This window comes from Bombina bombina, chromosome 4 (assembly GCF_027579735.1).
Source record: "Bombina bombina isolate aBomBom1 chromosome 4, aBomBom1.pri, whole genome shotgun sequence".
NCBI classification, from domain to species: Eukaryota; Metazoa; Chordata; class Amphibia; order Anura; family Bombinatoridae; genus Bombina; species Bombina bombina.
The window spans coordinates 798,432,089-798,445,931 of NC_069502.1; the positions used below are offsets into that span (position 1 = coordinate 798,432,089).

Here is a 13,843-nt window from a genome sequence, read left to right on the forward strand (position 1 = left end):
CATAACAGGAACTGAGAATCCATGCCTAAAATACAATGTGTGTGAAAAATAACACAAAATAATGACTACCCAAAAGTTTGACAAAGACTGGTGGTTGAATTAGTGCATGGAAAGTGTTAAAATACAAGCATTTGAAATACCCTAGGGTGTCTACTTTTCAAAAATATATGGTTTGATGGGGGTAAATTCCATTGACCAGCTTCAGAAATGTCCCAAATAGGACATGGGTGCATGATGACCGATGTGAAAATTCCAAGTTGAAAAACTGGAATGCGCTTCCTAAAATTAAGGCCTTTTAGCCCCCAGAGAACCCGACACACCTATACATGGGTGGTATCACTGTACTCAGGAGATGTTGTTGAACACATATTGAGGTTTTTTTTGGCAGTAACACATAACAGGAACTGAGAATCCATGCCTAAAGTACAATGTGTGTGAAAAATAACACAAAATAATGACTACCCAAAAGTTTGACAAAGACTGGTGGTTGAATTAGTGCATGGAAAGTGTTAAAATACAAGCATTTGAAATACCCTAGGGTGTCTACTTTTCAAAAATATATGGTTTGATGGGGGTAAATTCCATTGACCAGCTTCAGAAATGTCCCAAATAGGACATGGGTGCATGATGACCGATGTGAAAATTCCAAGTTGAAAAACTGGAATGCGCTTCCTAAAATTAAGGCCTTTTAGCCCCCAGAGAACCCGACACACCTATACATGGGTGGTATCACTGTACTCAGGAGATGTTGTTGAACACATATTGAGGTTTTTTTTGGCAGTAACACATAACAGGAACTGAGAATCCATGCCTAAAGTACAATGTGTGTGAAAAATAACACAAAATAATGACTACCCAAAAGTTTGACAAAGACTGGTGGTTGAATTAGTGCATGGAAAGTGTTAAAATACAAGCATTTGAAATACCCTAGGGTGTCTACTTTTCAAAAATATATGGTTTGATGGGGGTAAATTCCATTGACCAGCTTCAGAAATGTCCCAAATAGGACATGGGTGCATGATGACCGATGTGAAAATTCCAAGTTGAAAAACTGGAATGCGCTTCCTAAAATTAAGGCCTTTTAGCCCCCAGAGAACCCGACACACCTATACATGGGTGGTATCACTGTACTCAGGAGATGTTGTTGAACACATATTGAGGTTTTTTTTGGTAGTAACACATAACAGGAACTGAGAATCCATGCCTAAAGTACAATGTGTGTGAAAAATAACACAAAATAATGACTACCCAAAAGTTTGACAAAGACTGGTGGTTGAATTAGTGCATGGAAAGTGTTAAAATACAAGCATTTGAAATACCCTAGGGTGTCTACTTTTCAAAAATATATGGTTTGATGGGGGTAAATTCCATTGACCAGCTTCAGAAATGTCCCAAATAGGACATGGGTGCATGATGACCGATGTGAAAATTCCAAGTTGAAAAACTGGAATGCGCTTCCTAAAATTAAGGCCTTTTAGCCCCCAGAGAACCCGACACACCTATACATGGGTGGTATCACTGTACTCAGGAGATGTTGTTGAACACATATTGAGGTTTTTTTTGGTAGTAACACATAACAGGAACTGAGAATCCATGCCTAAAGTACAATGTGTGTGAAAAATAACACAAAATAATGACTACCCAAAAGTTTGACAAAGACTGGTGGTTGAATTAGTGCATGGAAAGTGTTAAAATACAAGCATTTGAAATACCCTAGGGTGTCTACTTTTCAAAAATATATGGTTTGATGGGGGTAAATTCCATTGACCAGCTTCAGAAATGTCCCAAATAGGACATGGGTGCATGATGACCGATGTGAAAATTCCAAGTTGAAAAACTGGAATGCGCTTCCTAAAAATAAGGCCTTCTAGCCCCCAGAGAACCCAACACACCTATACATAGGTGGTATCGCTGTACTCAGGAGATGTTGTTGAACACATATTGAGGTGCTTTTTGGCAGTAACACATAACAGGAACTGAGAATCCATGCCTAAAATACAATGTGTGTGAAAAATAACACAAAAAAATGACTACCCAAAAGTTTGACAAAGACTGGTGGTTGAATTAGTGCATGGAAAGTGTTAAAATACCAGCATTTGAAATACCCTAGGGTGTCTACTTTTCAAAAATATATGGTTTGATGGGGGTAAATTCCATTGGCCAGCTTCAGAAATGTCCCAAATAGGACATGGGTGCATGATGACCGATGTGAAAATTCCAAGTTGAAAAACTGGAATGCGCTTCCTAAAATTAAGGCCTTTTAGCCCCCAGAGAACCCGACACACCTATACATGGGTGGTATCACTGTACTCAGGAGATGTTGTTGAACACATATTGAGGTTTTTTTTGGCAGTAACACATAACAGGAACTGAGAATCCATGCCTAAAGTACAATGTGTGTGAAAAATAACACAAAATAATGACTACCCAAAAGTTTGACAAAGACTGGTGGTTGAATTAGTGCATGGAAAGTGTTAAAATACAAGCATTTGAAATACCCTAGGGTGTCTACTTTTCAAAAATATATGGTTTGATGGGGGTAAATTCCATTGACCAGCTTCAGAAATGTCCCAAATAGGACATGGGTGCATGATGACCGATGTGAAAATTCCAAGTTGAAAAACTGGAATGCGCTCCCTAAAAATAAGAGCTTTTAGCCCCCCGAGAACCCGACACACCTATACATGGGTGGTATCACTGTACCCAGGAGATGCTGCTGAAGACATATGAGGGTGTTATTTGGCAGTAACCCTTAATATTATCAGTAAATGTATTCTTAAATTGCTATTTTGTCAAAAAATCAAATTATTTTTTTTTCCCCCCCAAACTTTGGCATAGATTGGTGGTAAAATGGTTGCATGAAAAAAGTCAAAATACCCCAAGTTTAATACCTTAGGTTGTCTTCTTTTAAAAAATATATACATTTGAAGGGTTATTCAGGGATTCATGACAGATATTGGTGTTACAATGTAACTATCGCCAATTTTGAAAAAACATGGTTTTGAAATAGCAAAGTGCTACTTGTACTTATTGCCCTATAACTTGCAAAAAAAGCAAAGAACATGTAAACATTGGGTATTTATAAACTCAGGACAAAATTTAGAAACTGTTTAGCATTGGTATTTTATGGTGGTTGTAGATGTGTAAGAGATTTTGGGGCTCAAAGTTAGAAAAAGTGCATTTTTTTCATTTTTTCCTCATATTTTATATTTTTTTTTATAGTAAATTATAAGATATGATGAAAAAAATGGTATCTTTAGAAAGTCCATTTAATGGCGAGAAAAACAGTATATAATATGTGTGGGTACAGTAAATGAGTAAGAGGAAAATTACAGTTAAATACAAACATCGCAGAAATGCAAAAATAGCCTTGGTCCCAGATGGTCAACAAATTGAAAAGTGGTCTGGTCACTAAGGGGTTAAATAAACTTCCTAAAACATGATTCTCAAACTGAAACTGCTGGACTGCAAAAGGGAAATATACATAGATCTGACTCATGGCAAATATAAGTAAAACACATATATTTAAAACTTTACAATATAATATAAAGTGCCAAACATAGCTGAGAGTGTCTTAAAAAAAAGATATATACTTACCTGAAGACACCCATCCACATATAGCAGATAGCCAAACCAGTACTGAAACATATCAGCAGAGGTAATGGTATAGGAGTATAACGTCGCTCTGAAAAGGGAGGCAGGGGATGAATCAGAGAGCCTTTGAAAGGATTTCCCATGAGTGAAACCACTTAATCAACAGGCAATACTCCCTTTACATCCCTCTAACAAACACTGTACTCTGAGAGGAATCGGGCTTCAGAATGCTTAGAAGCGCATATCACAGAAGAAATCAAGCACAACTTACTTCACCACCTCCACAGAAGGCAAAGTTTGTAAAAACTGAGGTATGTGTATGGTGGGAGGTGTATTTATAGGCATTTTGAGGTTTGGGAAACTTTGCCCCCTCCTGGTAGGAATGTATATCCCATACGTCACTAGCTCATGGACTCTTGCCACTTACATGAAAGAAATATATGTATATGCATTTGTGATTGGCTGATGACTGTCACATGATACAGGGGTAGTAAAAAAAGACATATAACTTTGAAATTTGTCAGAAAAAAAATCTACTGCTCATTTGAAATTCAGATTAAGTGATATTGTATTGTGTTGTTATCATGCAACTCTACTGTATTTACTGGCCCTTACTAAATAAATGTGACGCCCCATAATGTCAAACATGCTATATAAAGATTGTTACATTTTATCACTTTATGTTATCTGCTGCATATGCAGCTGGTCACACGTGTAGTATTAGATTGCTCATAAGTGAAATAAACATGTTTAATATCACATAATCATCTCTTTACCCTGATATAAATACAGGAAGATTACTGATTATTTTTCATCTCTCACATTAACTGTCTTCCTTTCTTCTTGCAGGTGTCACATTTATAACATCAGACTCAGTCACTGACAAAGAACAAGATGAACAAATACAGGAAGCAGATAGCAGAGCAGTTCCTGAGTCAGGCCCTGGGCATCATCTGCCTGCTGACAGGAGAGGTGAGAGCTTCTGGGTAATGTCATGTGACACCGGTCCTATTTACTGTGCTGCTTCTGATACACCATAAAATAAAAAAGCTCCACAGCACAATACAATTCAGGTCACTTTATTCCAGATTGTGAATCCAACAGACAGCAATGTTTCGGGCTCTCAACCCTTACTCATGCTATGGGATTCAACCATCATTACATACACTTATATAGCACACTAGTACCATCAAGTTCCTTAATTACTTATTCCGATTTTCCTGTACAACATACCTGTACACATTCAAAACTGCACCACCAAGTGGCACCTTAAAAACATAACACATCAATTTAAATCAGTGAATCATAATAAATGTGTGTGTATATATATACACATACAGATGCTTAAATACACACAGAGATGTCATACTATTTGTTAATGCCATTTGGTTTAAGGGCATTCATTGTGAAAATCCAATATAACTCTCTCTCCTTTTTAATAGTAATTCCCTGTCACCCCTCCTCCTGGGCATCTTGAGTTGGTCAATTATCTGCCACCTCAATTGGCTAATAGAGTGTTTGGCTTCCAAAAAATGGGATGATACAGGGGCATCCTTTTCCCCACATCTGGTGTTTGACTTATGTTCCCTAATACAGTCACTAGCCCTCCTTGTTGTCTCCCCAATAAATTTTAGAACACGGGCATTTTATTAGGTATATAACATAGATGGAGCTACAAGTATAATAATCCCTCATTTTGTATATTTTGCCAGATCTGAGGTGAACAAACGTGGCTCCTTTTATTAATTGAATTACAGCTGAAGCAGCCTAAACAGGGATAACAACCCATATTCTTCTCTGTTATAAAGCTTTGAGTAGGTTTCTTACTGCTGCCTATACCAATCTGTACCAATAAATCCTTCAAACTACGATTTCTTTTAAAAGCCATCATTGTGGTCTGTTGGATACTACTAATATTGGGATTACAATTTTTTAAGATATGACAATGTCTGTGTACCATGTTCTTAATCTCTCTACTATTTTTACTATATTTAGAGACTAAAACTAATTGGTCATTTTCTTTTTTAACTTTTTTTTCTTGACAGCAAAGAATCCCTAGTAATCTCACTTATTTCTGCAATTTCCTTTTCTATAATCGCTTTAGGATAGGCCCTATTCAAAAACTTGTCACCCATCTCACGTAGTATGTCCTGTATTTTGCCTTCTTGACACACAATGGCCTCTAGTTATCAACGTGTCTACTTACCTGCCATCTCTGGCCCCAATACGCCCGCCTAAGCTCACCTACCATCGCCGCCGCGGACCTGAATACGCTCTCCAAAGTTATCAATAAATCTGTCAAAAAGCCCCGCACCAAGTACGGGGTGATGAGCAGCGGACTGTGATAGTTATCACTCATCCGATCTCGCTGCTCTTCGGCTTTTTTACGGCTTTATTGACAAGCTGTCACTAAGCACCCACACTAAACTACACTGTTCTACCCCCTATACCGGCGCCCCCGGAGCCCCCCGCAACTAAATAAAGTTATTAACCCCTAAACCGCCACTCCTAGACCCCGCCGCAACTCTTATAAATGTATTAACCCCTAAACCGCCACTCCCGGAGCCCACCTCTACTTTAATAAACTGATTAACCCCTAAACCGCTGCTCCCGGACCCCGCCGCCACCTACATAATACCTATTAACCCCTATCCTGCCCCCCCTGTACCGCCACCATCTATAATAAATTTATTAAGCCCTATCCTGCCGATCCCATACCCCGCCGCAACTAAATAAATTGTTTAACCCCTAAACCGCTGCTCCCGGACCCCGCCGCCACCTATATTAAACGTTTTAACCCCTAATCTGCCCCCCCTACACTGTCGCCACCTATAATAAATTTATTAACCCCTATCCTGCCCCCCCTACACCGCCGCAACTATAATAAAATTATTAACCCCTAAACCTAAGTCTAACCCTATCACCCCCTAACTTAAATATTAATTAAATACATCTAAATATTATAACTCTTATTAACTAAATTAATCCCATTTAAAAATAAATACTTACCTTTAAAATAAACCCTAATATAGCTACAATATAAATAATAATTATATTGTATCTATTTTAGAATTTATTTTTATTTTACAGGCAAATTTCAATTTATTTTAACTAGGTACAATAGCTATTAAATAGTTAACTATTTAATAGCTACCTAGTTAAAATAAAGAGAAATTTACCTGTAAAATAAAAACTAACCTAAGTTACAATTACACCTAACACTACACTATCATTAAATAAATTATTCCTATTTAAAACTAAATACTTACTTGTAAAATAAACCCTAAGATAGCTACAATGTAATTAATAATTACATTGTAGCTATTTTAGGATTTATATTTATTTTACAGGTAACTTTGTATTTATTTTAACTAGGTAGAATAGTTATTAAATAGTTATTAACTATTTAATAACTACCTAGCTAAAAGAAATACAAAATTACCTGTAAAATAAATCCTAACCTAAGTTACAATTAAACCTAACACTACACTATCATTAAATTAATTAAATAAATTACCTACAAATAGTTTCCGGCGGAAGGGGTCATGTGTGCAAGCTGAGCTGAGACAAGCTTGTACTCTGTCTACGCACCTAAGATTCAGGAGCTGTTTGGTCTCTAGGCGGACATATTTTCACGCCGAGATACAGCCCAAGGGGTCGAGACCCGGATACTTGCCTGGCGAGCACAAGGTCGGCGTATAGCTGAAGCACAGCCTACGCATTATAACAGATTGAATATCCAGCCAAGGCACCCTCCAGGACAGCGAGGGCAAGAAGTAACGGATCGCACCCGGAGTAAAGCGAGACACGTCACCGCATATACCTGCCGTGGTACATCGAACAGCTGGCTGGTTCCAGTTCAAGGCAGGGGGAGGCCGCCGTCAAGGAAAGGAGCTAGTGAGGAGCGGCAGTGCAGGGACACTGTTGTAAGGAGTTGGGAAGAAAACAGGCTTGACACCCAGCACGATAAAAAAGTATGCCAGAGGAGAATGAGATAAGTACCTTGCCTTATTTGTGTTGAACTATGTGTTACTGAGGGGGTATTTGGTACCGACGGGGGACACAGGAGGAACACCTACAGCAAAGTAGAAAAAGTAAAGAGAGAAGGGAGACCCAGGTGTATAATCCCTAGAATAAGAGATGGGGGTTTTCCTGCTATAGGTAGGGCCTGGGCCTCGCAACACATAACTATAAGGGGAGCAAAGAAAAGACTATCATTCTCTATAATTTTTCTCCCTGCTTACCCCGCTAATAACTATACTACACAGGAGAAAGACCCGGGGGTAAAAACAAAAGGAGGACACAGCATGTATTAGCATTCCCCTAATTAAATCTCCTAAAGCATATATAAGAAACAGAAAAGAGGAGAAGGGAAAAGGAAAGCAGGGAAGGAAGGGAGGAGAGGAACTCCAAAAAGAGGAAAATAAAAACCTTATAAGTAAAGTGACGCAGAAAAATTATTAATTGGGAAGACATAAGAGGTCTTGTTCTGGGACAAGAAAAGAGACTAAATAGGAGCTGGAACAACATAACTTGTCTATAGACTCTGAACTTGCTCAGGAAAAACAAAGCAAGGCAAGGAACAGCACACAGAAATAAACTGCAGTTTAAATATATAAAGGAAAGACTGTGGGAGTGCTGAACATAAACTGTATGGAACAGGAGTTAAAGGGGAATTCTGAAGAGTTTATGTTGAGAAGAATGCTTGAAATAATACTGTGTTTGTAATGTATGGGCAGAGGCTACAGTGTATAGTGTAAACCCTCATTAGGGGGAACTTGGAAACAGCTTGGTGTGAAATTTATTTCTTCTGTTTTTTTTTTTTTTTTTTCTTTTTCTTTTTTTGGGTTTCTTTGTATTTTGCTGATATGTCTGGGGGATTTTAAAGTGCTAAAGATATGACACAGAGACAGTGATATAAGGGGAGTGGCTTTCTATAGGGTCTGCATAAGTACTTAATTGACAGCACTTTTAGTACTAAGTACATAAGACTGACCTAATAGCTATTATTTGTGAATTTGTCTGACCTGTATGTGAAATAGAGGAGTCTGCTTTCTAGGTCGCCCCAATTCAAGGCAGTGAACAGCCATTTATAGAAGAGTATAATATTACATTAAAAGATGAACTAGGGAGGATAGACAACAAAAGCCTGACTAAACTTTTTGGTCACAAGTAACAGGGCATACCCACATAGACAAATCTTTAGTGTAACAGAATATTGTGAGAAAAGGGTGTTCTTAAGAGCCAACTTGGAAAATAAGAGTTTAAGTAAAAGACATAGATACTAGCTGCAGGAGATAAGAAGATAAACGGGTGGTAATATAGACATAAATAATCAGTACATAGACATCTTATACCCAAAGTGAACAATACAAAACACTTTATACTCTTAGAAGAGTAATGATAGGATTTTTTTTTTTCTTTTTTTTTTTTCTCTATCTGTCCCCTCGCCTTTACGAGGGAAGTAGAGAGCACTTTAGAGTAGAGCACAGAGGGGGAGTATTGTAAAATATTTAGGCACCACAGGAAGTTACACACATATATATATATATATATATATATATATATATATATATATATATATATATATATATATATCTGTATGGAGAGATATATCTCTAAAAATAAGTTAATATCACCCACTATGACATCCAGAAATAGGAATCAGGATAAGAAAAGTAATAAAAGTAATCCAGAAACACACGATGGGCTAGATGAAAGCACTTCACAGAGCACAAATAATGAAGACCTAATTAGGCAACTAAATGCACTTTTTTCACCAAAATTTGATTTAATTCAAAGTAGTATAAGTGACCTTTCTAATGAGGTCAAACATTTCGCAGCTAGGATCACACACATGGAGCAGAGGGTTTCGGATATTGAGGATAGGGAGATACAAAGAGACCAACTGACCCAAAGCATGTCAACCCAAGTAGAAGCAATTAAGGCAAAATTTGAAGATCTTGAAAACCGTAATAGACGGAATAATATTAGGGTAATTGGCCTAACTGAAGGGATTCGGGATGGAGAGCTCAAAGAGTTTGCAGAGGGAGAATTAGTACATCTACTTAAAATTGATAAAAAAGAATCTTTAATAAAGGTAGAAAGAATTCACAGGATAGGCCCACCTAGGAAGGCAGCAAATGGGGAACATATTAATAGACCAGTCATCATGAAAGTATTAGACTTCCAAGATAAAATTAAGATATTCAATGCATATAGAAAATTAAACAATGAGCTACTATATGAAGGGAAAAAATTATTATTATTTAATGATTTCTCGATAGAAACTTCTAATAAAAGGAGGGTGATGGTCCCATTATGCTCAAAACTCATACAAGCAGGATGGAAAGCCAGAATGTTGTATCCAGCCAGAATAAATATACAAACCAAGGAGGGAAACAAATTAATGGTAGATGAAGCAGAAGTCAGAGCTTTTTTAGAGGATAATAAAGTCATGAATAAACGACAGGAAGATGGAGGGCGCCCCTAAAAGGTTATGTAAGCATTTCGCCCAGCAAAGTGTTTATTTTATGAGGATGTTTTTAACTCTTGTATGTAGAAAATTTCGATTAAAAAATGCTGAATTTGGGATAATACCCAGCTCCAGCTCCAAGTGGATTAAAGGGATTATAAATTTAAAGACAGATTTAGGTATTATTGTGGAAATAGTTAGATTAAAATGTCTCTTAAAATTATATTATGGAACATAGGGGGAATTACCTCACCTATTAAAAGGAAGGCCATATTGAATCATGCAAGGATACTTGGAGCGCAAATAGTTTTTTTGCAAGAAACACATTTAAAAAAAGAGGAGGCAATTAAATTAAAGGGAGGATGGATAAAGGAAGCAATTTTCACCCCATGCAGCAAGAGGAAAAAAGGAGTAGCAATCTTATTTAGTAAGACACTAGAATACACGATTAACAAAACTATTTTAGACCCAGACGAAAGGTTCATTATTCTCTCAATCAAAATTAAAAATAAGGAATTCACTCTATGCAATATATACGGCCCTAATAACGAGGATCTAGGGTTTTGGAGAAAGATAAGGGATCAATTGATTACATATGCAGAGAAATCATTGATAGTGGGAGGGGACTTTAATCTCACACCTAATCTACTCTTAGATAGGCAAAAAGAGTTAGGAGTACAAAACCCAAAAAAGATGAGAATTAAAGGTAGCATGCAGGCTAGAAGGAAAAGGGAAAGTAACATAGTTAAAAGCCTGAAAAAGGATTTGAATATACAAGGTATATGGAGAATATACAATCCAGATGGTAGGGAATTTACGTGCCTTTCCAGGTCAACACATGCACTATCAAGAATAGATCTATTCTTAGTCTCAGATAGTCTGATCAATGCAATTCAGGAAGCTAGAATTGCGCAGATTACTATCTCTGATCACGCCCCCATAAGTATCAATTTTAATGCAACCCCACCAAAACAGCCAGGAACATTCATTTTCCCAAAATACCTTGCAAATAATCTTAAAATTATAAATTTTCTAAAAGAAAAATGGAGAGAGTATGACAGATTTAATAATAACTACCGGAATAAAATGAATATTATTTGGAACACGGCCAAAGCAGTGTTAAGAGGAGAGGTCATTTCTTTTGTAATCAAATTGAAAAGGAAATTAAAACTTAAGAAGCAACAAGTAAATAAGACTCTAACTAATGCCTACACAAGTTTTTTGGGTAATAGATCTAAGGATAATTGGGAGAAATATATTAGGGCAAAGCAGAGCAGAGACGAGTTTATCATGGAGAACGAAGTTAAAGAGGATATGAAGAAAGGTGCGAAATTTTACAGATTTGGTAACAGAGCAGGCAGCTTTTTGGCACAAATAGTTAGCAATCAAAAGAAATCTACATTTATCACTAAGTTAAAAGTGGGTGATAGGGAGATACAGGTATACCTCACTTTACAGCGATTCACTTTACAGCGATTCGCTAATACATCGCTTTGTGGAGCTGAAGTTCAACCTCCAAGGATTATGAAATAGTGCTGTAATCATTGTGAGTTTGCGAGAAAAGTGACTGGCACCATTTTGTTATGCGCAGTTCACTCTGTTTACAGCTTTACAGTGCAATCTGTGTCTCAGTGCTATAGTTTGGCAAATTTTACTACAGTAATTGTCACTATTTTACAAGTACAGTATTTATTGAATTCTGTGCTGTGCTAGTGTTAAACTAAACTTAGCCCTATTGCACCCCTAATATATGTTAGTTCAAACATGTTTTCAAGTTTTTAAACACATTGGCAAGTGGAAAGAAAGCTAAAACTGCCTTATTTCACTTTAAGGCGGTTTTCACTTTACAGCGGGGTTCCGGTCCCTAACCCGCTGTATGAGCGGGGTATACCTGTAAATAATTTAAAAGAGATACAAGAAACATTTTACGAATATTTTGCAAAACTATACGCACCGTTTCCTATAGATGAAGGGGCTAAAAAACAATTCTGGGAAACAATAGAGGTACCAAAAGTCTCTCCAGAGCAGTTAGAGAAATTAAATGTAAATATCTCAGAAGAGGAGGTTATGCAAACAATTAAAAACCTAGCTAATAACAAGGCCGCTGGCCCTGATGGACTACCCTCTGAATTTTATAAAATACTAGCAGAAGAAATTACGCCCACTCTAACTCTTATGCTGAATAAATTCTGGTCAGGAAATCTTATACCACCTAAGGAATTCAATGAATCTACAATAATTATTATACCAAAACCGGGTAAAGACCCGAAACTATTAGAATCATATAGACCAATTTCTCTCTTGAACATTGATTATAAAATAATAACAAGCATTTTAGCTAAAAGACTACAGACAATACTAGAAGGGATAGTCCATCAGGACCAGACGGGCTTTATGAAAGGCCGCACATCTAATATAAACCTGAGAAAACTATATCTAACAATAGCAGACGTATGGTACCAGAAGAAATATAATAAGGGAATAAGGGACACAGACTTAGCGGTAATAGCGCTAGACGCACATAAAGCGTTTGATTCTATAGTGTGGGATCACATATTCACAACATTGAGGAAATTTGGCTTTAATGGAAGTAGTTATAGTATGATTGAACTGCTTTACAAGGAATCACAGGCGGCCATAGTTATAAATAAAAATAAAACACTGTGTTTCCCACTTCTGAGAGGGACACATCAAGGGTGCCCCCTTTCCCCCTTAATTTTCAATTTAGTCATGGAACCATTGCTTAAAATACTTAGAACAAGGATACCAGGTATAAATATTCAGAAGGAAGAGCTTAAAATCGCAGCTTACGCAGATGATTTATTGATCTTTACTAAACAATCGGCAAAAAATTTTAAATTAATATGTCACTTAGTAGAGCAATTCTGACTAATATCCGGATACAAAATTAATAAAAATAAATCAGAAGTGTTATGGTTACACAAGAACAAAGATTCAGATAATCAAACTTTTTAAGAAGTAAAACACTCATTGTTATATCTCGGACTAAAATTCTCTGAGGACCCAGAAGAATTATATAAACTTAATGTGAAAGAAGCAGTTAGGAAATTCTCAGATACCCTGAAGAAGTGGGAAACCTTGCCCTTATCTCTTTATGGTAAAATTAACTTTGTCAAAATGATAGCACTACCTCGACTGCTTTATATTTTTCAAAATATTCCTTTGCTTTTGAAAAATTTTGAAAAGAAGGAAATAAACTCAGCTATTAGATAATTTATTTGGGGAAAAAAGAAAATAAGATTAAGTTATAGGAAACTGACACTACCAAAAAAGTCATTAGGGATGGCCCTCCCGGACATAGGGTTATATAATCTTGTGACAACAGGAAAAATAGCGATTGATTGGCTGTTAGACATAGGTCATTTTACTATACTAGGGATGGAAAAACAATTAGCTAAACCTCTTTACTTGAAAAATTTACTACATTTGGAAATTAAAAAACTTCCTCTTTATTTTAGAAGAGTAGATGTATTAAAAGATTCAATAATAGCATGGCATAAAATTTGTAATAAATTAGGGCTGAAATTTGCAGTTTCTAAATTCCTGGCAATCAAGGGAAACCAAGAGTTCCAATTGGGTTTTTTTAACAGAGGTGGGTCAAAATGGGAGGAATATGGTCTAATTAATGTGACACAAGTAATAAACAGGGAACAATCTAGTCCTAAGGTCATAGAGTTTGAGATGGCCCAATCACAATTCCAGTGCAGGAAGGAACATTATTACGCATATATTCAATTAAGGGATTATTGTCAG

General features: G+C 36.7%; 1 protein-coding gene across 1 annotated transcript in view; it reads left to right on the forward strand.

Moving 5' to 3' along the window:
- LOC128657016 (zinc finger protein OZF-like) overlaps positions 1-13,843 on the forward strand; it is a 134,505-nt gene that overhangs the window by 15,307 nt on the left and 105,355 nt on the right. The window contains exon 2 of the mRNA XM_053711240.1: positions 4,444-4,566. Within this exon, the coding sequence (XP_053567215.1) occupies positions 4,489-4,566 (78 nt within the window). The 5' untranslated portion in view covers positions 4,444-4,488. The remainder of the gene's footprint in view (positions 1-4,443; positions 4,567-13,843) is intronic.